This window comes from Mustela nigripes, chromosome 14 (genome assembly GCF_022355385.1).
Source record: "Mustela nigripes isolate SB6536 chromosome 14, MUSNIG.SB6536, whole genome shotgun sequence".
In the NCBI taxonomy this organism is placed as follows: Eukaryota; Metazoa; Chordata; class Mammalia; order Carnivora; family Mustelidae; genus Mustela; species Mustela nigripes.
The window spans coordinates 33,829,438-33,850,236 of NC_081570.1; the positions used below are offsets into that span (position 1 = coordinate 33,829,438).

At 44.8% G+C, this 20,799-nt stretch overlaps 1 protein-coding gene across 3 annotated transcripts in view; it reads left to right on the forward strand.

Annotated features, from left to right (window-relative positions):
* Positions 1 to 20,799, forward strand: part of ST3GAL3 (ST3 beta-galactoside alpha-2,3-sialyltransferase 3) — a 191,980-nt gene that overhangs the window by 75,870 nt on the left and 95,311 nt on the right. For all 3 annotated transcript variants that reach the window (XM_059374453.1, XM_059374449.1, XM_059374451.1), the window contains one exon: positions 17,087 to 17,129. Coding sequence is in view for 2 of the 3 variants with exons in the window: in XM_059374449.1 (XP_059230432.1) it covers positions 17,087 to 17,129 (43 nt within the window). In the remaining variant the exon portion in view is untranslated. The remainder of the gene's footprint in view (positions 1 to 17,086; positions 17,130 to 20,799) is intronic.

Sequence of the window (20,799 nt, forward strand, 5' to 3'; positions counted from 1 at the left end):
CAGGGCACACAGGGAATTTCAGAAGACCTCTAGTTAGGGCTCTTGGGTGGGAAAGGGGCTCCGAGGCTCAGGCAAAGGAGAAGTCCCAGGGGTTCTTTTCCTCTGTTCTCTTGTGCCCTAGTCACCCGGCTGTCCCACAGTAGTTGTGGTGGTGGTGGGTTCAGTGACAGCAGTGGTCTTTAAGTCCCTAAAGCTGAGAAAGGGAAACCTTCCTCTCTGATCAGAGGATGTGTAATCCCGGGAGGGCGGGGTGAAATCGGTTGCCTTTTTCTCCTCTGCCTTCCTGCTGGTTGGATTTGGGTATAGTTTAGGAAATGTGTGACAGAATATGGTAACTAAGATCCCAGCTTTCAGGCCAGAGAACCAAGAAGGGGAGGCCCAGTGAACTGGAAGGTACAAGGAGAAAACAGAGACGGAAGAACTCAAAGTGGTTCCAGAAAATTACGCAGGACCTTCTGGGCTAACCCCTGAGCTATGCATGCATGCTTCTGATGCTAACCAACATACCAAAGAGTTTGAGAACTGATCTGAAAGACCACTGCCTGAGTCCCAGATGAGACAGTGGGTGGCACACATAGAGGACACACATGAGTGGGCTTTGACATTCAAACCACAGCCCATGGAAGGCTGGCCATAACTCGCCCCCTAAATCCAGCCTGTTTAAGAGTCTGGTAGAAAAGAAAGGTCAACATTGCCCACTGGGTTTATTTATTTAAATTTTAAAAAGATTTTATTTATTTATTTGACAGAGAGAGAGAGAGAGAGAGCTCAAGTAGGCAGAGAGGCAGGCAGAGGGAGAGGGGGAAGCAGGCTCCCCACCGACCAGAGAGCCTGATGTGGGGCTCAATCCCAGGACCCTGAGACCAAGACCTGAGCCAAAGGCAGATGCTTAAGCCACTGAGCCACCCAGGCACCCTTATCTACTTATTTTTAAAGATTTATTTATTTTAGAGAGAGAGACTGTGCGCGAGCAGGGGAAGGGCCGAGGGGGAGAGAGAATCCTCAAGCAGACTCTGTTGCTAAGCACAGAGCCTGCTAAGCACAGAGCCTGACACGGGGACCCAGGACCCTGAGATGATGACCTGAGCTGAAACCAAGAGTCAGACACTTAACTGACTGAGCCACCCCGGCGCCCCCTTCCCCAGGATTTAAGCAAGAGCTAAAGTTTCATCACTTCATATTCAAAATATCCAAGGTATAATCCAAAATTACTTACCATGTGAAGAACCAGGAAAATCTCAATACAGATGTTGGAATAATCTGACAAGGACTTTAAAATGGCTATTATAGGGGTGCCAGAGTGGCTCAGTGGGTTAAAGCCTCTGCCTTCAGCTCAGGTCATGATCCCAGAGTCCTGGGATCGAGCCCCACATCAGGCTCTCTGCTCACCAGGGAGCCTGCTTCCTCCTCTTTCTCTCTCTCTCTGCCTGCCTCTCTGCCTAATTGTGATCTCTGTCTGTCAAATAGATAAAGAAATCTTTAAAAAAATAAATAAAATGGCTATTATAAAAATGCTCCACAAAGTAAGAGCAAACAGTGTTGAAACAAAAAAGATAGAAACTGTTAGGCCCTCCCCCCACCACCAAAAAATAAATAAATAAAATAAGAAAGAACCAAATGGAAATATAGGGGAAAAAAATACAATACTGACATTTTAAAAAACTCAACTGAATGGACTCAGGAACAGAATAGAAATGAAGAGGAAAGAATCAGTGACCTTGAAAGGAAATCAATCGGAATTACCCAGTGTGAACCTCAGAAGAAGAAAGAGTTAAAAAGTTGAGCAGAGCCCCAGTGACGCATGGGGCAACACCCAGTTACTGTCTCCCACTGGAATCCTAGAAGAAGAGGAGCAGTGCAGTACAGAAGAGTCACTCAAAGGAATAACGCCTAAAACTCCCCAGATTTGGTGCCCACGTGGGGTTTATCCTGCAAATGAAAGGCTGGTTCATCATTCAAATGTCAGACAATGTAGACTGCCGTATTTACTGTCTAAAGAAGGGATACTACATGGCCATGTTAGTTGGTGAAGAAAAAGTATTTGACAAAAATTCAGCATCTACTCCCAATTAAAAAAAACAAAACAAAACTCAGTGAACTTAGAAGGGAACTTCTTCAACTGGATACAAGGCATCTCCAGACAACGTATAGCAAACAGCAGGCCTCATGGTGAAAACCTGCTTTCCCTCTGAGATCCGGAACCACTTCTGCAAGTCCGAGCTGGTGCAGGAAGGCAAGAAAAAGGAACAATGACAGCACGGATTGGAAAGGAAGGAATAAAACTGACCCTCCTCATAGGTGACATGATTGTCTACATAGAAAATCTCAAGGAATCTACCAAACAACCCCCTCCTAGAACTAGTAAGTGAGTTTAGCAAGATGATGCGATAGAAGATCAAAGCATAAAAAATTTATTATATGTCTATATACTAGCAATGAATAATTAAAAATTAAAAAAATTTAACAGCAGCCCCTCTCCAAACCGAAATACTTACATATAAATCTAATGGAAGGTGTGTGGGATCTGTGCATTCAGAGTGTTTCTTCCCCCACTTTTTTTTTGTCCCCATCCCCCCAAGTGTTCAACCCACAGATCTGGCAGCCACTGATTGTTGCCCTTCCTCTTTCTCTTTCTCACCTTTTCTGTCTTCTGATGTATCCTTGTCCAGCCTTTTTCTAGCAGCTCTGTCCAAGGTACCATCTTTTCTCCCCTGGTTAAGGAAGCACCTACTGGTCTCTGCTCATTTGTTACCTCCTGGTCATCCATTCTCCACACTGTAGCCAGAATGATCTTTTCAAATGTAAGCCAGATCATATCTTGTTCCCACTGAAAAGCTCTCCTTTGACTTCACGGTGCCCTTAAAATAAAATCCCAACTCCAAGACCTACAGATTCCGACTTACTGGCTCCCACTCCAGTTTCTCTGGAATTATATCACATTTGTGTTTTGTCCATTTGTCCCTCACTGCCCTCAAGCCACATTGGCATTCCTATGAGTCTGTGACTAGGCCAGGTCCCTTTCTGCATCAGGGCCTCTGTGCTCAGTACCTCCTCTTCCTAGAATGTTTCACTCCCACTTCCCGTGACCATCCCAGGTCTGTGTTCAGATGTCCTCTCTGCAGGAAGGCCTTCTTGGACCGCTGCACCTAAAGTCATCTGCTCTCTTGACACCCAGTCCTCCTCTAGGAAGGTATGTCTTTATTTCTTCTTCGCACTCATCCTTCCTTCAAAGTATCTGCTCTTTACTTGCATACGGTCAGTCTCCCCCAGTAGAATTTGGCCAGGGAACTTGCCTGTCTTGTTCATCACTGTGTCCCTGGTACTTAGAGAATAGTAGCTGGCACGTAATAGGTGCTCAGTAAATATTTGTTGAGGAGTAGAAAAATAGAAATGGCGATGTCCATCATGCAGTGTGTACTTAAGGATTATGTAAAAAAAATGGTACATCCATATGGTGGAATACTGCATAGCCATTAAAAATGATAATGTAATTTTACTTTTATCAACACAGAAAGACATTGAGGATATTTTTGAGTGAGCAAAACAGGAACAAAGAGCATTATATCGAGGCCACGTATAAGTAAAGTTATATATGCACATTCACACATGTATTTCTGGAAAGAGATTTCTGAGAAGATGTTCACCAAAATGTTTACAGCAATTAACTTTAGATCATGGGAATTTCAAATGATTCTTAACTTCATTCTTTAAAAATCCAAGAAAACTTATTATATAGCTAATAAATAGCATGTGTTAATCCTACTGCTGGGAAAAAAGAAAATTATTTTTTTTGGAGAGAGGGACTCTGTCTTATTTTATGTAACAATTGCTTGGTGATTATTTGTCCTTATCTGCCCTATGAGGTGATAAGCTCCATGAAGTTTAGGATACCGACTGCATAGTGAGCTGTTTTTGCTATGTCTTGTCCCCATTGCTCTTTTGACATGTTGTCTGCCAAAATTCTCCTGCAGCTTCACTCAAGATACCCTGGCTTGGTCTGGACACACTTGATAGAATAGAATAGAATTCCCTGCGTGCCCTGCTCAGGACATGGCTGTTTTCCCAGGAGAGAGGGAACCAGGTGTATGACCCATTGGCCGGCACCATCTGCGCTGGGACTCCTACCTCCTAGTGAGGCTCCACTTCTGCTGGCCCCAGGTGTCTCATGCTGGCGAAGAGCTATGCTATGCTGGGACGGAGGATCCATAGTCTCATGGAACCACGACTTATCTGGAGCCTCTTGTGAGGCCTCTCCCCTCCCCTGCACCAGCGTATACCCATTTAAGATTGGATTTCAGTTTGTGAACTTCTGAGTTATTTTACTGGGTCAGTTAATTTAGTCTAGGTCAGTGAATTTTTCTGTGTTTATCTTATAATACTGCTTTTCCTATTTTAGTCTGTCTTTGATGAATTGATCCTCCGTTATGACTTATTTCCCTGACTTGAGATGATGTGGGAGCTGTTTGCGTGTCGGCCAGCCCCTCTGGGCTGTTGCTGACTCCCATGACTCATGTGGGGCATGGCTGGGGCCTGTGTCCATCACCCTGGGGCAGAGGCGTGGAGGTAATAGATAATTGCTCTCTTCCTATGTAGGTCTGCTGTTCTTATTGCCTCTGAGAGTCAGGGTGGCATAATTTAAAGAAAAGCTTCAGAGTCAGACCTGGGTTGGTTCAGCTGGTCTGCTTACTGGTTGGGGATCTAGAACATGTTCTCTCTGCTCTCTAAGCCTCTGGCCCCTCACACATAGACTGGAGACAGTGCCTGCCCCATGGGGCCATAAGGATTAAATAGAGACTGTAGGTGAAAGTATTGAGAGCAGTGTGAGTACACAGTAGGTGCTCAATAAACAGTTGTCTCCCTTTGTCTGCCATGTCTGACAGTCCATTTGCAACTCTTGTCAACTTTCCCTTTCACCCGAGCCATGACCTATATTACGTACGTTTAATATAGCTTATGATTTTATTGGTGACTGTGCAGTGCCATTCCTTCGGAAATGAGAGCCCTCTTTCCATTGGGATAGGTCCTCGTTCCATTTACCACTCAGTTCCTTTGCACTTAGCAGTTCCGAATCTTTCCATTTACCACTCAGCCCTTTGCACTTAGCCATTCATCACAGCTCAGAGGCTGGAGCCAAAGATGACCCCGTCAGAGAAGATCTGGCTACAGGAGCTGCTTCCATAATGTGGTTGGAGTTTTCTTCCTGGTGGCCTGTCCTGCCTGGCTGGCCTGTGTGTATCCTGATATGAAGTACTGTCATTTTTTCTTTTTTAATTTTTAATTTTTTATAAACATATAATATATTTTTATCCCCAGGGGTACAGGTCTGTGAATCGCCAGGTTTACACACTTCACAGCACTCACCATAGCACATACCCTCCCCAATGTCCATAACCCCACCCGCCTTCTCCCAGCCCCTCTCCCCCCAGCAACCCTCAGGAAGTACTGTCATTTTCCCATAGAATGACATCCATATCTTTAGCCCATGAACTAAACTTTATATACCCTGGTAGTGTTCCTCAAACTCCTCCTCTTCGTGGGAAATGTTCTGATGTCCTCAACAGCCATTAGTTACTAAACATCTGCTTTGTGCGGATTATAGGGACAGCTGGTGGGAATTTGTGGTGGCTCTTTAGACTGAAAGAGGGAAGTGGGTCACTGGAGGCCAAAAACACCAGTAGCACAGTTGGCTCACGATGTGCACTTGTGTTCCAGAAATTCCATTCTGGGTGTCCGTGGCCTACGGATGAGGCTAGAGTAGGATACCTTGCTTGGGGACCTTCGAGGAAGGTCTCGCTTCATTCTGGAATAGGATCTCGCTGTGTAGTGTGATGTTCCCAGCTGTTTACACATGAGAGCAGAGGTTGAGAATGATTCTATTTGTACACCATGCTGAAATAAGCAGGGGGCACTTAGGGTTATCTAATTGGGTACTGTGAGAGCATTTATAATTTTTTTTTAAGATTTTATTTTTTTTGATAGAGAGAGAGAGAGAGAGACGCATCAAGAGAAGGAACACAAGCAGGGAGGAGAGGGAGAAGCAGGCTTCCTGCAGAGCAGGGAGCCCAATGCAGGACTTGATCCCAGAACCCTGGGATCATGACCTAAGCTGAAGGCAGATGCTTAACGACTGAGCCACCCAGGCATCCCACATTTATGATCTTCTTTACGGAATTATGAACAAAATAAAATACAAAGTATTATGGAGTATATTAAATGTTGAATTGCTGTAAGACCCAAATAGGCATTTTCAAATTTTTAAGTGAAAAGCTCGAGCTTATAATTTTTTATATCAGGGTTTATGTCTCCGAGGTGGTCAGTTTTCATAAATGTTGCATATATGCTTGAAAAGAAAGTGCATTCTCTACTCGTTGGGTGTGAGGTACTCTGTATATCAGTTCAAATTTAGTGATTGTTCTGTTCAGGTCTTCTGAATTTTCATGGATTCTGTGAGCCTGGTTTTTCAGTGGTTCTCGTGTTTCCCATTGTGATGACAGAAGACTTACATATGTCTCCTTGTAATTTTGTTAATTTTGCCTTAAAGAGAGAGAGGGTTCATCGCTAGGTGCATGCACACTTTAGTGCGTGGCCTCCTTTTGTTTATGTCCAGTGTCTGAGCCTCCTAGGAGTTTGCATGAGCTTAGAACACCAACGTGGTCCTTTGGAACGGCAGTGGAAGAGTTAATGGTTAATTTCAACGACCGTTGCGCTCGTTCTTGTTTCTGACGTGGTGCAGGTGCAGGAGGAGAAAAGCAGAGATTTGCATTATCCATGCCACTTCCCACCTGGAGCCAGGCAGCGGACACACATGTGCTCCTTGGTCAGGGATTTTTATAATGCTGAGCTTTGCAGCTTGGCTGAGGAAGGAAGCCCAAACCACCAGACTAAACATCTCTCCTTCACTGCATGGCTGTGGGCTTGCTGCTTTGACACCTGTGGAGAGAGCACCTTCAGGCCCTGGGGGCGCTGTCTATGCACATCGGTTTGCGTTGTGCCGCTGGCCCGCTGACTTGTGAGTCCCAGAGTCTTGTGTACTTATGACAGATTCGACATCCATGGGCTGCTGGTGAGACCCAGGCTTTAGTGCCAGCTTCCCCAGCTGCAGGTTGACCCTGAAGAGTTGGTACACTCAAAATAGCATTTCTCTTGTCTAAGCGGCATTCACATGCAGCTTCAAAAAACACATTTGTATAGAGTTAGATGCTCTGGGCTCTGCAGCCTTGCCCAAACCCGACAGTAAGGAACTTTGCTCCTGTGTCCCAGAGCATTATGTCTCTGCCTCCCTGATTGCTTTCTGTTCTAGTTTACATTTCCCAAAGATCAGACGTAAGCTTTCCTGCTAGTCCGGGAACTCCATGAGGAACAGGGCACAGATCAGTCCACCAGTTCCCAGCTTCTGACTCTGAGAGTGCAGGTTTGGTCAGGTCAGATCCCTGGCTGCGCTGGAAGTAGGGTAGTCACTCGGGAGCCTCAGGAAGTCTTTGTGGAGAAAGTTAAGTTTTTGGCTTTTACAAATGACAGGGGGGAATTGCCTGGGCAAATGTGGAGTCCTCGGAAGGAAACCCCAAAGTAAAAGTCAGAAACTGAAATGAGGGAAGAGTGCCTAAGAAGAGCCAGGGCAGGCTCTGTGTGGGCAGGTGACTGTGACGTAATTGTCTGGGTACACTGGGAGCGCTGTGGAAGGGGGTGGGGCTGGCGACAGGGAGCTGTAGCTGCTGGTGGCATCATGGGTGCACGGTGCCTGTTGCCCCCTGCAGCAGGGGGTGGAGGAAGACAAAGAATCCAGGTCTTAGAGCTACTCATTAGGCTCTCTTAGTCATCTGGTCGCTCCATTCATTCTTCCATCTGTTTAGCACGTTGATGGAATACCCGCCTCTATGCCAGACCCTCTACAAGATACACTGAGTTAGGATTGTTTAACGGCAAGCAACAGAAATGGAATCTGGCTACCTTAAAAGAAAAAGGAATTTGCTGGAAGGTCACATGTACCCATAGAACCCAATTAAAGGTCAAGTAGCTGGTCCTCAGAAAGGACATGAAGGGCAGTGCCAGGAGTCTAGATTACAACGAACGGTCCATTTCTTCAGCACCCTGTTTTACTCCCTGCTACCACTCAGTTTAAGAGAGAAGGAGACCAGCTAACTAACCTAGCTTTTGTCAAGTGCCTCCACTCTGGGCAGGCAAATCCTGTTTACAGTCTCACGACTCGCCTGCAGGAGAAGGGCAGTTCCTTCAAAGAAATTCAAGGGGCTCGTTTCCAAAAGAAGACAGAAGTGCCTTGAGGACAAATGATTGCTAGTGCTCTAACAGTGTGTTAGAGGGGCCTGAGAGAGGGGTCACAACCTAAGCACAAGGATCAGCGAATGCTCTTCTGAGAGTACATTTGAACTAGGGTCTAAAGGATAAGTGGGAATTAAGCCAAGTAAAGAGGAGAGGACACATTTCAGACAGAAGAACACTGCTTCTAAGAAAAAGTCTTATGTTGAGACAGCTCATGGTTTATTATTATTATTATTATTATTATTATTATTATTATTATTCAAGGAACTGAATGAAGACTGGAATGGCCTGAGCAGAGAGCACAGTAGGGAGGATAGTGCAAGATGGAGATGGAAGGGTAGGTAAAGACCGAGCCACAAAAGTCCTTGTGGCACTACCAATATACCTGTTGGATTTTGCTTTGATGACTGTTTCTCGAAGGATGAGTGTGTTTGCCAAGTCAGCAGGATGAATGAAGGCACTGCAGATAGAGGAAACGCTGTCTGCAGTAGCTCTCAGGCAGAAAGGCCGCCCAAAGGGGAGTGGCAGAAGGTGAGCCAGGAGGACAGGTACAGACAGAGGAAGAGCTTGCCACACGGCCTAAGCAACAGTGCCGATCCAGCAAAAGCAGTGACCGCGCTGCAGGGAGAAGGATCTGTATTTAGAAATGAGAAAAGATACACCAAACATGTCTTTCTTGGAGGACTGAATGGTAAACAAACAAAACAAAACAAAATGAGGACTGGGGGACAGGGTGCAGTTAAGTCTGATTTGCAGCATTTTGAGTTCGAGGTGACTGTGGGTCCCCTTAGGAGCAATGTGTAGGGAATAACCAATGTGGGAAGGGGTTGGGAATAAGGTTTAAAAGCATGTATAAAGGCCTAGAGATGGTAAAGATACTTTGGAGGAAAATAAAGTAGCTGAACCTGGCCAGAACTTAGCATTTGGCAGGGACAGAGTGGGGTAATGCAGGGACTCCAAAAGCTAGGTTGGAATGGTCACCATAGGTCAGATCCTGAAGGGCCTTATGAACCAAGACACTGGGATTCATTCTTAGAACAATAGAGGGCATTCAGAAGTTTTAAGCAGTTATTATTATTTTTTTTATTTATTTATTTTTTAAATGTTTTTAAAAAAATTTTTTTAAAGATTTTATTTATTTGAGAGAGAGCTTGAGAGGAGAGAGGTCAGCAGGAGAAGCAGACTCTCTGCCGAGCAGGGAGCCTGATGTGGGACTCGATCCCGGGACTCCAAGACTATGACCTGAGCCGAAGGCAGTCGCTTAACCAACTGAGCCACCCAGGTGCCCCTATTTTTAATTTTTTAAAAGATTTTTTAATTTACTTATTGACAGTGAGAGAGAGAAATCATAAGTAGACAGAGAGGCAGACAGAGAGGGGAAAGCAGGCTTCCTGGTGAGCAGAGAGCCCAATTCGGGGCTTGATCCCAGGATCCTGAGATCAGGACCTGAGCTGAAGGCAGAGGCTTAACCCACTGAGTGACCCAGGTGTCTCTTATTATTATTATTTTTTGTTGTTGTTAAGATTTTATTTATTTGACAACATAAGAAGGGAGAGCTGCAGAGGGAGAGAGAAAAGCAGGCCCCCCACTGAGCAGGGAGCCTGACATGGGCCTCGATCCCAGGACCCTGGCACCATGACTTGAGCTGAAGGCAGACACTTAACTGATTGAGCTGCCCAGGTGTCCCTTAAGCATAGTGGCTCAGTCAGTTAAGTGTCTGACATATGACATAACCATATTTGTCATGTAGAAAGATAGCTCTGGTCACATCAAGAAGAATCTGTTAGAGAGAGACAAGACAGGAGGCAGGTAATCCAAATGAGAGGTGAACCTGGCTTCTTAGTCAAGGAGAGTAAAAATGGACAAAAGTAAGTGGATTTGAGAGCCATTTAGAAGATGAAATTAAAAAGAAAAAAAAAACAGGGTAATTCATGCAGTGCAAGGTTTATAGCAGCATTATCTACAATAGCCAAATTATGGAAATAGCCCAAGTGTCCATTGACAGATGAATGGATAAAAAAGATGTGGTATATATACAATGGAATATTACTCAGCCAAAGCTTGCCTTTGCAAGGACGTGGATAGAGCTAGAGAGTGTTGTGGAAAGTGAAACAAGTCAGAAAAGAACAAATACCATATGATTTCATTTATTTGTGGAATTTAAGAAGCAAAACAAATGAGCCACGGGAAAAAAAGAGAGGCAAACCAAGAAACAGACTCTTAACTATAGAGAACAAACTGGTTATCAGACGTGAGGTGGGTGGGAGGTGGGGGAAATAGGTGATGGGGATTAAGGAGTGCACTTGTGATGAGCACTGGGTATTGTATGGAAGTGTTGAATTGCTATATTGTATACCTGAAATTAATATTACATCACACTGTATGTTAACTAACTGGAATTTAAATTAAAACTTCATTATTTTAAAGATTTTATTTGGGAGAGCGCGAGTGAGGTGAGAGAAAGTACAAGCCAGGCTGTGGAGAGGCAGAGGGAGAAGCAGATTCCCTGCTGAGTAGGGAGCCCAACGTGGGATTCGTTCCTGGGATCATGACCTGAGCTGAAGGCAGACAGTTATCAGAGTGAGGCATCCTTAAAGAACAACTTAAAAAAAAAAAAAAAAAAAAGACACGGTAATTAAGTAGAAGGAAATAGGAATCAAGGAATTCTTTCAGGTTTCAAGCTTGGCGGCTGGGTAAATAGTGGTACCATTCATTAAGCCAAGGACTACAGGAGAAGAACCAGGTTCTACATGTGTGAGAATGGTGAAAGAGAACTCTGTATGGGGCAGCCTGAATTTCAGGTGTCTGTAGGAAGCAGATATGTCCAGCAGACAGCTGGATATACAAGTCTGGACCTCAGGAGAGGAAAACCTCAGACCGAAGACTGAGACTAAAATCCACCTTGCCTCCCATCTTAACCCTACAAAGCTTAAAAGCAAACCTTGAAAGGATCAAACGTTCTAAGTAATTTAACTGCACCTCAAAAATAAATAAGGAATGCACAAATATCCTGCACCCAACAAAGTAAAGTTCACATGGCTGGCATCCCATCAAGAATGACCAGGCTCACCTGCTCACCTGAAACTAATACAACACTGTATGTTAACTATACTGGAGTTAAAATGAAAAACTTATGGGTGCCTGGCTGGCTCAGTCTGTAGAGCATGTGACTCTTGATCTCAGGGTTATAAGTTTGAGCCCCACGTGAGGTAGAGATTGCCTTTTAAAAATCCTAAAAAAAATTAAATTAAAAACTTAAAAAATGTTTTATATATAATGACCAGGTAATTCAGAAAAGCATGAAAAAAAAAATAATCCATAATTAGGAGAAAAAACAGTCAATAGAAATAGACCTAGTGAGGGACGCCTGGGTGGCTCAGTTGGTTAAGTAGCTGCCTTCGGCTCAGGTCATGATCCCAGCGTCCTGGGATCGAGTCCCACATCGGGCTCCTTGCTCCGCAGGGAGCCTGCTTCTCCCTCTGCCTCTGCCTTCCACTCTGTCTGCCTGTGCTCGCTCTCACTCTCTCTCTGACAAATAAATAAATAAAATCTTTAAAAAAAAAAAAAAGAAATAGACCTAGTGATAACAAGTGATAGAATTAGTAGGCAGAGACATTTGAAACATATACTATATCTTCAAGAAAATAGAAGAAAACATGAGAATATTAAGGAAAGACATTTAAGATATAAAAAAAGAAATTTAGAGGTTAAAAAATAGCATTTGTGATGAAAACTATACCAAACCAATAAATAGTCAATTAGATACTGCAGAAGATAAGAGTGCTGAACTAGAAGATACTTTAATAGGAATTATCTAGAGTAAATACAGAGTGCAAAATTGCTGGGAAAAAAAAAAAGAACAGAGCACTTCAGTGAGTGGTGGAACGTCAGGCAGCCTAATACTTGTATTATTGGAACTCCCCTGAAAAGAGGGGAGAGCAGAAAAAATTTTGAAGAAATAATGGCTAGAAAATTTTCACATTTGATTAATATAGATCCAAGAAGCTCCGTGAACCCCAAACCCAGGAAAGGTGATGAAAACTGCACCATAGCACATCATGAATACTCCCCCTTATGGTTCCAGGAAGCTGGCAACATGAGGTCTCACATGGCAGAGCCAGGCTTCAGGTCTTCTGGAAGGTGGAGGGAGGTGAGCCAGAGGGCAACATGAGAAAGATTTTAAAAGGAGATTGGTGTGGGAAAAAAAAAAATCCCACAGCAGCATGAGGATGAGAGGGAAAAAGTCCACTGCCCATTGTAACAGAGGCCCATTTGACATAGCCTGTGACCATACCTGTTGTTCCTCCCAGAGGTTAAGCTAGCTCTCAGTTTTCCAAAGACTTCCTGCTGTTCCTGAGAGCCTGCCTTTGTCCGGGAGAGCACATTCCTTCTTCTGGAAAATGCTCGTAACCACATGTGTCCTGTGGGAATCATGATTCTTTAAAACCCTTGTCTCCTGTCACTGTGATGAGAGCAGGCGTGAGGAAACGGATGCACACCAGGCCACTCCTGAACCTTCCCTGGGAGTTTGGCTATTAGGAGCAGAAAGACCGAGTCTCTCTCTGTTTTCAGAGGCAAAGCTGAAGATGTGTGTCTGAAAGTTGCTGGCAGCATGTTTTCTGACAGGAAGGAAGCCGGTCAGGAAGAGTAATGGCTGAGGGAGGCCCAGTGGTGTTCCAGTCAACTTTCCATGGTCCCTGAAGCCCTCTGCACCTTGGTCCTTTCCACAGTTCAGTTGTGTGAACCATTAAATTGCCCTTTTTGCCTGAATTAGTGCAACCAGTGTATTGAACATTCAAGACACCTCAGGGAATAATCAAAGCTGACTTTATTTTGTCTCCCTGTGTCCCCTTAAAATGTTTTCAGTGTGGGAGGTCCAGAGAATTTTTTTGATACCTCTGAGGTGATAAAAATCCCATGGTCACATTGAGTCACCAATTCCAAAATTAGAGTATCCAGCCTTATGTAAGAGCCATAGCTTTCAATTCATTCAAAGCTACAGTGACTTTCCCTCCCTGCCCTCAGGGCTTTGTACCAGCAGGTGTCTGACCCTGGGAAGGCGATGTGCCCTGCTTGGCCTTCTCCTCCCACTCCTCCCCAGATGCTGGCTGCCGCTTCTGACCTCTTTGGAATCGCTGGGGAAAGGAGAGAGAGAATGGGAGCAGAAAAGACACAAGATCCTGTTCACACTCTCTCAGCTGCTGAGTGTTTAAAGCTAACGTTTCGGGCGCCTGGGTGGCTCAGTGGGTTAAAGCCTCTGCCTTCGGCTCAGGTCGTGATCCCAGGGTCCTGGGATCGAGTCCCGCATCGGGCTCTCTGCTCAGCGGGGAACCTGCTTCCTCCTCTCTCTCTGTCTGCCTCTCTGCCTACTTGTGATCTCTATTTGTCAAATAAATAAATAAAATTTTAAAAAAAAGCTAACGTTTGTGGGGTGCTCTGATAGGCATTTTAGAGACCTTCCTCCAACGAGGGACCTCTGCTTTGCAGTTCCCCTGAGAGGGGCAATGTGCCCACCAGAGCCTTGTCACTCCTTCTGCAGCTCCTGGACTTGGTGTCTGCCCCAGTGCTCTCTGCGGCAGCCCTGGCCACCCTCTGGACAGGTGTTTTGGAAGGGACCCCAAACAAACCCACACCAGCTCATTCACACATCCTTTTCTGCAACAAATCCTGGGAGCACTGGCCAGTTCTAACGCACCTCTCCTTTGCATCCAGCCCACCTTTCGTCCTTTACACCGGTCAGCTGGAAGTCGGGCACCGGAAGTCCGCCAGGTTCCCCACTCTCGAAGGGTCAAAGTGAAGCCTCCCTCCCCAGGCGTGAGGGAGAGACGAGTACTGCCTATCCTGCCCCTTCAGTGAGATGGAGTCCCTAGCACAGCTCTCTCCAGGGAAGCAGTTCAAATTCTCCCTCCTTAATTGCTCAGAGCTGGTTACTTTTATATTTGGTGGAGGGAGGAGGGCCTTTCGAATTATGTAGCAAGCTCTCAGATATTTTTTACAGCTCAGTCTAGAACCTCACTTTAGTGTCTGAAGTGTATCATCCCACAGGCTTGGCTGAAATTTTTTTTTTTTTTTAAAGAGACCAAGCGAGTGAGCGAGCAGTGGGGCGAGGGTGGGGTGGCTCAGAGGGAGACTGAGAATCCTAAGCAGCCTCCAGGCCCAGTGCAGAGCCTGACTCGGAGCTGGATCTCACGACCCTGAGATTGCAACCCAAGCCGAAGTCCAAGGTCGGACGCCTCACATACTGAGCCACCCAGGTGCCCCTGAAATGCTCTTTTTAGTGTGCTATTAGATTATTGATTCGGATACATGACTGTCGTGATCAAATAGTCCCGGTAATAACAGTCAGCAGACACTTAGGGACCATCGACCAGGTGCAGCCACAAAAGAGAAATGTTTCCAGTCCTCATGGGCTGCCAGCCTAGGACAGAGTTTATAGACAGAGAGCCCACTGGCTGAGAGTCCTGCCTGGGGACATATTTTGGGTAATCCTCCTACTAATCTTTAAATTTTCCTTGAATGTACTGTTAATAGTTACACACTTGAGGGTTTACCTTTAAAGAATTCTTGGCTTTAAAAAAAAAAAAATCAGAACGTGGCAATGCTGGGCCTGCATCACTGGCTGCCTTTGTTATCTGGCGCTGGTGGAGACCCCCCTCCTTCGGCGAAGCATGGAGTCTCCAGATGGGCTCCACTCCCTCTTGGCTCTGTGACCCGAAGGCAATGTCAGTTGCCATTTATCACTTTTGGGCTCACACAGTTACCTTTCCTTAAATTACAGAGTTAAATGAAATATCTCTGGTACTCAGAGCAAGAGCAAAGACAACAGTCCAGGAGAGCCACGAAGGGAATTTCTTTAGAAACACAAAGTCTAATTATCTATTTAATATGCAGTTAGCATGTGTATGTGGGAAACCAAACTTAAGACACCACTGGAAAATAATCTGTAGACTTTATGGCTACTGTACAAAAATGCACAGTGAGAAAAAGACATTTCAACAGGATTTGTTTTCAGTGCAGCTAAAATCAGTAGTATGAGTTACTATGGGAGAGTATCACGTTCCCCCTCCTTCCCTCGTTTGTGTTATGTTTTTACTTGGCCCTGACATCTGAGTTTGCAATAAGGGGAAAACATTCTCTGGTGTCTGGAAGGAACCAGCCAAAGCATGGATTCAGTGTAGGTCCAGGGTAGTCTTAGCTTGGGCCCGAGGAGCCATAGCAGGCTGGTTGCCCCAAGGTTATGACCACGTGGAGAAAACCAACAGGTGTGGGCACATTAATGAGATTTTCTTTTTCTTTTTTTTTTTTTTTTTAATGGAATGACGAATAGTCTTGCTGGAAGAGTATTAACCTTCGAAACTAACCCTTTTTGCAAATTTTGTTTTCAGTTTATTTTTAAAATTGAAGCCTTTTTTTTTCCTTGCTGACTTTTATAGATTCCTGATATATTAGGCAGTCTCCCATCCACTTATCTGAGTTAGAGCAAAAACAGAATTATTTTGAGGAAAGGCTTTGACTGCCCGAGCGTATTCTCCTGGGAGGCCAGCTTCTGTTGGGCTGTGTGTCCTAGTTGGTATCTTCAGTTTCAAGAAGAGGAGTTACTCTCTTATGGCAGCTCTGCTGCTTAAGAAAGAGTTCAAATCCAGGCCTTACTTGGCTTTGCAGAATGGGTCCTTCGAGGTACTTGTCAGTATGTGTAACTCCTCTTGGCTCATCTTTGCTTATTAAAGACCAAGTTCCTCCAAAGCCTTGCCTCATGGTCTTTTTCATTTAGTTGTTTGGTTTCAGTATTCTCTTTTATCCTCTGGTGAAGCCAGGCCAACTGAGAGCTACATTCATAGGCTGCCTTATTTTGATGTAGCCACTCTACACACATACACATACAAACACACACACTTTGCAATCATTGAACAAAGGTACAAGAAATCACGGCAATTCTCAAGTCTTTGTAGCATGAATAGCTGTGATTCTCTTGGTTTATTTTATGAACACTATAAACCATTTGATCAGTGCTTTGCACATAGCTTTTGCTAATGCTGAAGAAATCTTGGGGTGGGGTAAATCTGTAACCTTCCTCCAGCGAGCACATAGGACCTTATAGGTCATCCGGTTTTGGTATTCTTGTCCTGGTTGTATTTTGTTATTTTTCTTATGCTTATTTTCCCCTTTGGTCCCAGATATCTTCTTTTTAAAAATCTTGTACTTCCTGCAACTTTGTAAAACTACTTCAACTTCATTTTACAATGAGGGAAGATGTAAACTGTCCAGGATTTATCAGTTGTTGTAGACATCTTAAAACTTATTTTCAGATTTCATTTTCAGTTCCCTAATATTTATGTAACTAGATCTGTCAAGTCTTTGTGGCTGTCATGAAGAGGCTGAGTTCATTGCCATGGATTTGAAGACCCCTTGGCTATGGAGTGAAGATGTAGTGAACACGACTGCTTCAGCAAAAATTATGATTCGAGCTTAGAGGAAGCAGAGATTGCTTCTGGCCCTGTTACTTCTCCGGGGGTCCAGTTTTGTGGTTTAAGTAAATGTCAGTCAAGTACCACATTTAAACAGGAAGGCAGTTAGTTACATGCCAGCATAGGACTGTTGGCTTAGAGGGTCTGGGAAACACCTGGCATTGAACCTGGTCCTTCATAAAACAGGTGTTCAGCAGTTCTCTGACGTAAATTTAGTCGTGACTTATGTGTTTGGCTCTGTTCCTTGAGCAGTTGTCTGTCCCATGGTCTGTGTCTGGGAAATGCATCCTGCTCATGTCAGCAGTGGCTTGACTCCGGTGACATTTTCTGCTTTTCTTTTTCAGAGTATGATCGGTTGGGTTTCCTCCTGAAGCTGGACTCCAAGCTGTGAGTAGAATACAAAAGCGCCTTAATTCTGTGGTAGAGATGTCTGTGGGAGCTGGGTTTCAACTTCAAAGGGTCACGTGCTCTGCCCCATGTCTATTGGGGAACTCCCTGGGGTATCTGGCCTCAGTCTGCCAGCAGACTCTTGGGGCATGTAGCACTTGCAGGGGCCCAGAGAGGATGGGATTGTGGGTGCAAACATAAGGCCTGAGACTTGGCTGGCATGGACAGCTCCTGCCAGGTTCGGGGGACAAGGAGTCCCCCGGGAAGGCTTCTACTACAGAGCAGAGGATGGTTGAGTATGGTTGAGTTGCAGCAGGAAGCAGTGACCAGGCAAAGATGTCCTGCAGCCTGGCGTGCAAAGCCTTCTGTGATCAGACCCCCTCCCCCGCAGTAGTTCCTGTCCCTCTGCTGCAGGCAAACCCTCCATTCCCCTCTACCTCGGCTTGTGCTTATTATCTGTGCCTGTGCTGCCCTTTCCTTGCTGCCCACCTTGGAAAACTCAAAGACTGCCTCTTTCCTACACAAAATTCATGATCTCTTCCGTGATGCTTCCTTTGTCACCAGTGATCTCATCGTACTATAATTAACTGTGTGATAATTGTCAATTTATTAAGAGCACGGGCTTGGTGCCAGGCTCGCTTGGTTGGAATCCTGGATTGCCATTTCCTTTCTTTGTCATTTGGGGCAAACTCCTGAGCCAGTTTGAGCCTCAGCTCCATCTGTAAGATGGGGACACCAATATGCCTACCTCCCAGGGTTATGGTAAGGATTTAATGGAAATGATTAATTCGTATGGATTTTCAACGACAGAGTGTCTAATCCTCTGTTCTGGCCTTCTTGGTCTCTCTAGCACCTAACCAGGGCTGGGGTGTTTGTGAGGTGCTGGATAAACCTGGACCGTGGCTGTGTGGATGGATGCATGAAGGACAGGTGGATGACCGTGCACTTCCCCTTTAGGCTGGGGTGCCTCGAGATGGGGCTGCAGCCATTCTGTGTGTCTGTGCCCTGCATGGCTCCTTGCGCCTGGCTGGTTTGCAGTAAATGGTTGCAAAACCGCCGGTGGCTCGTTTCGGTTATCCGTTCTCTTTGTGCACCCATGGCCCTTGTTCCGTCCCAGATGGATGTGGAAGATGGGAATTCTGTTTCCTTCCTTTCCTCCCTTGCATGAGCCCTTGACCATAGCTTGTGACGGTGATGACTGCACATGCACACGAGACATCGAATCTGGGGCTCTCCAGCTTTCCCACTGAATTGTCCAGCCTCTAGGCCTGTTTCATGGTTGTCTGGCTTTGTGGTTCTTGTACCTTGTACTGTGAGTTCAGGCATCGTAATTCTCCCAGCTTTTACACATCACGGAGGCAGCCCCAAGGGAAGGATGGTCTGCTCTTTACACCAGGTGAGCAGAGAGATGTCAGCCACATGTTAACATCTGGGCAATGGGGCCCAGTCATGCTAGAAAGCCACAGGCTATCCCCTTGGAAAAGTTCTTAATTTAGTGCTCTGGGCGAAAAAGAAGTCAAGCATAAGCTGTAAACAAGTGAAATGCCACCAGAATGGAAGAGATGTAGTGATTTACCAAGTCAGATCACATTGATGAACAAAAGGTATGTTTCCTAGGACATATTAACTACAGTATTTAAACTGTCTCCAGCAACGTAAGGAGGGAAATTAGGAGGACGGTCCTGTCGCTGCTGAGCTGGCTAGTACATGGTGGGCTGTTGTGCGGCTCTCTGTTGCCCACCAGGCCAGGCCCATGAACCATTTGAGTCAACTTGGTCTTTAGCCTAGGGAATAACTCACAAGTTAAGGTACAAACTAGACTGTTTCTGCCTCTGATTGCAAAGACTTCTCCAGTCCAGTGCTTATCTTCAGAAGAAAGCGTAGCCATGTGCGAATGATTTTTATCTGCTTCCAGGGAAAAGTTTCCAAGTTCAGGGTTCTGAGCTCTGGAGGTGATCCCTTAGCAGTGGCCGGATCTCCTCTTCTGAAGTAGCCTCCTGCTGGATTGCGTTCTACTTCTTTTTTTTTTTTTTTAATATTTTATTTATTTATTTGACAGAGAGAAATCACAAGTAGTCGGAGAGGCAGGCAGAGAGAGAGAGAGAGGGAAGCAGGCTCCCTGCTGAGCAGAGAGCCTGATGTGGGACTCGATCCCAGGACCCTGAGATCATGACCTGAGCCGAAGGCAGCGGCTTAACCCACTGAGCCACCCAGGCACCCCACGTTCTACTTATGAAGTACAGGAGGGAACACGGACTTGAATCAGAAGGGCTAGATTTAAAATCTGCCCCTGATGCTTAGAATTACATGACTGTAGATAATTTGTCTGAGTTCTCTGAAAACCAGTGTTTCCTTATGAAAAACACAGATGATAATACCTGCCTCCCAAGGTTTTTAGGAAGAATAGAAGAAAGGCTTGTATAAAATATGAATACATTTATAAATGTAAGAATTTCTTTTTATTTGTCTTGATTGAATTTGTTTAGATTTTGAAATATTTAATTTTCTAAAGTAAACCTTTTTTTTTTTAGAGAATTAAGTTTTAAAATTGAATTATAGTTGACACACGATGTCACATTAGCTTCGGGTGTACAACATAGTGATTTGAAGAGTCTGTATGTTATGCTTTGCCTACGGCAAGTGTATCTACAATCTGTCACTATACTTCTGGAGTATAGGAATGCATATGTTCTGGAAAATTTTCAGGCATTATCTTTTTAAATATTGCCTTTGCCCACTCTCTCTTTACTCCCCTTTAATCAGTTTAAATGTTAGACCTTCTCATTCTAGCCTCCAGGTCCACCATCATCTCTTCCCTATTTTTCCATCTCTTGATCCTTTCCACATTAAACTGGAATCCCAAAGGACTCCGCGTAGGATGAACTAGAAGGAAACCTGCACTTCTCCACCAGAAAAGGTTGCCAGAACTCTGAGTGGATCAGGGCCATAAGTTAATAAAAAGTGACACTTGGTATTTGCAGCCAAGTGATCTATGGAATCTTGAGCCGTGAACTTTAAGTATATGAAAGTTTAAGGTAGTCTAGACTGGCAGTGCCACCAAGGTCTTGGCAGAGGCAAATGTAAGTCTGCTCTGGAGGAAGACGTGAGCTCCTTGCAAATAACCTTTCAAGGAAATGAACAGTAAAAACAAATAAGTGCACGAGGAAATAAGGCTCCATTAGTGAGAACCATGAAAAACCTCAGACAACAGAGGGGGACCCACAAAGACTTGTGAAATTGGAATTACCAGACACAATTGATAAAGCAGTTACATATATACTATATTTAAAGAAACAAAGACAAGATTGAAGTATGTATTACATACATGGAATAGGAGATTATAAAAAACAAAATATTAGATTGGAAAAACGAAACTTCTAGAATTGAAAAACACATTTAGTAAAATTAAAAAGTCAGTAGGAGGGGCATCTGGGTGGCTCAGTGGGTTAAAGCCTCTGCCTTCGGCTCAGGTCATGATCCCAGGGTCCTAGGATCAAGCCCCACTTCGGGCTCTTCTCTCCACAGGGGGCCTGCTTCCTCCTCTCTGTCTCTGCCTGCTTCTCTGCCTACTTATGATCTCTGTCTGTCAAATAAATAAATAAAATCTTTTAAAAAAAAAAAAGGCAGTAGGATTTAGCAGTAGATAGATAGACCTGAAGACCGTGTGAGT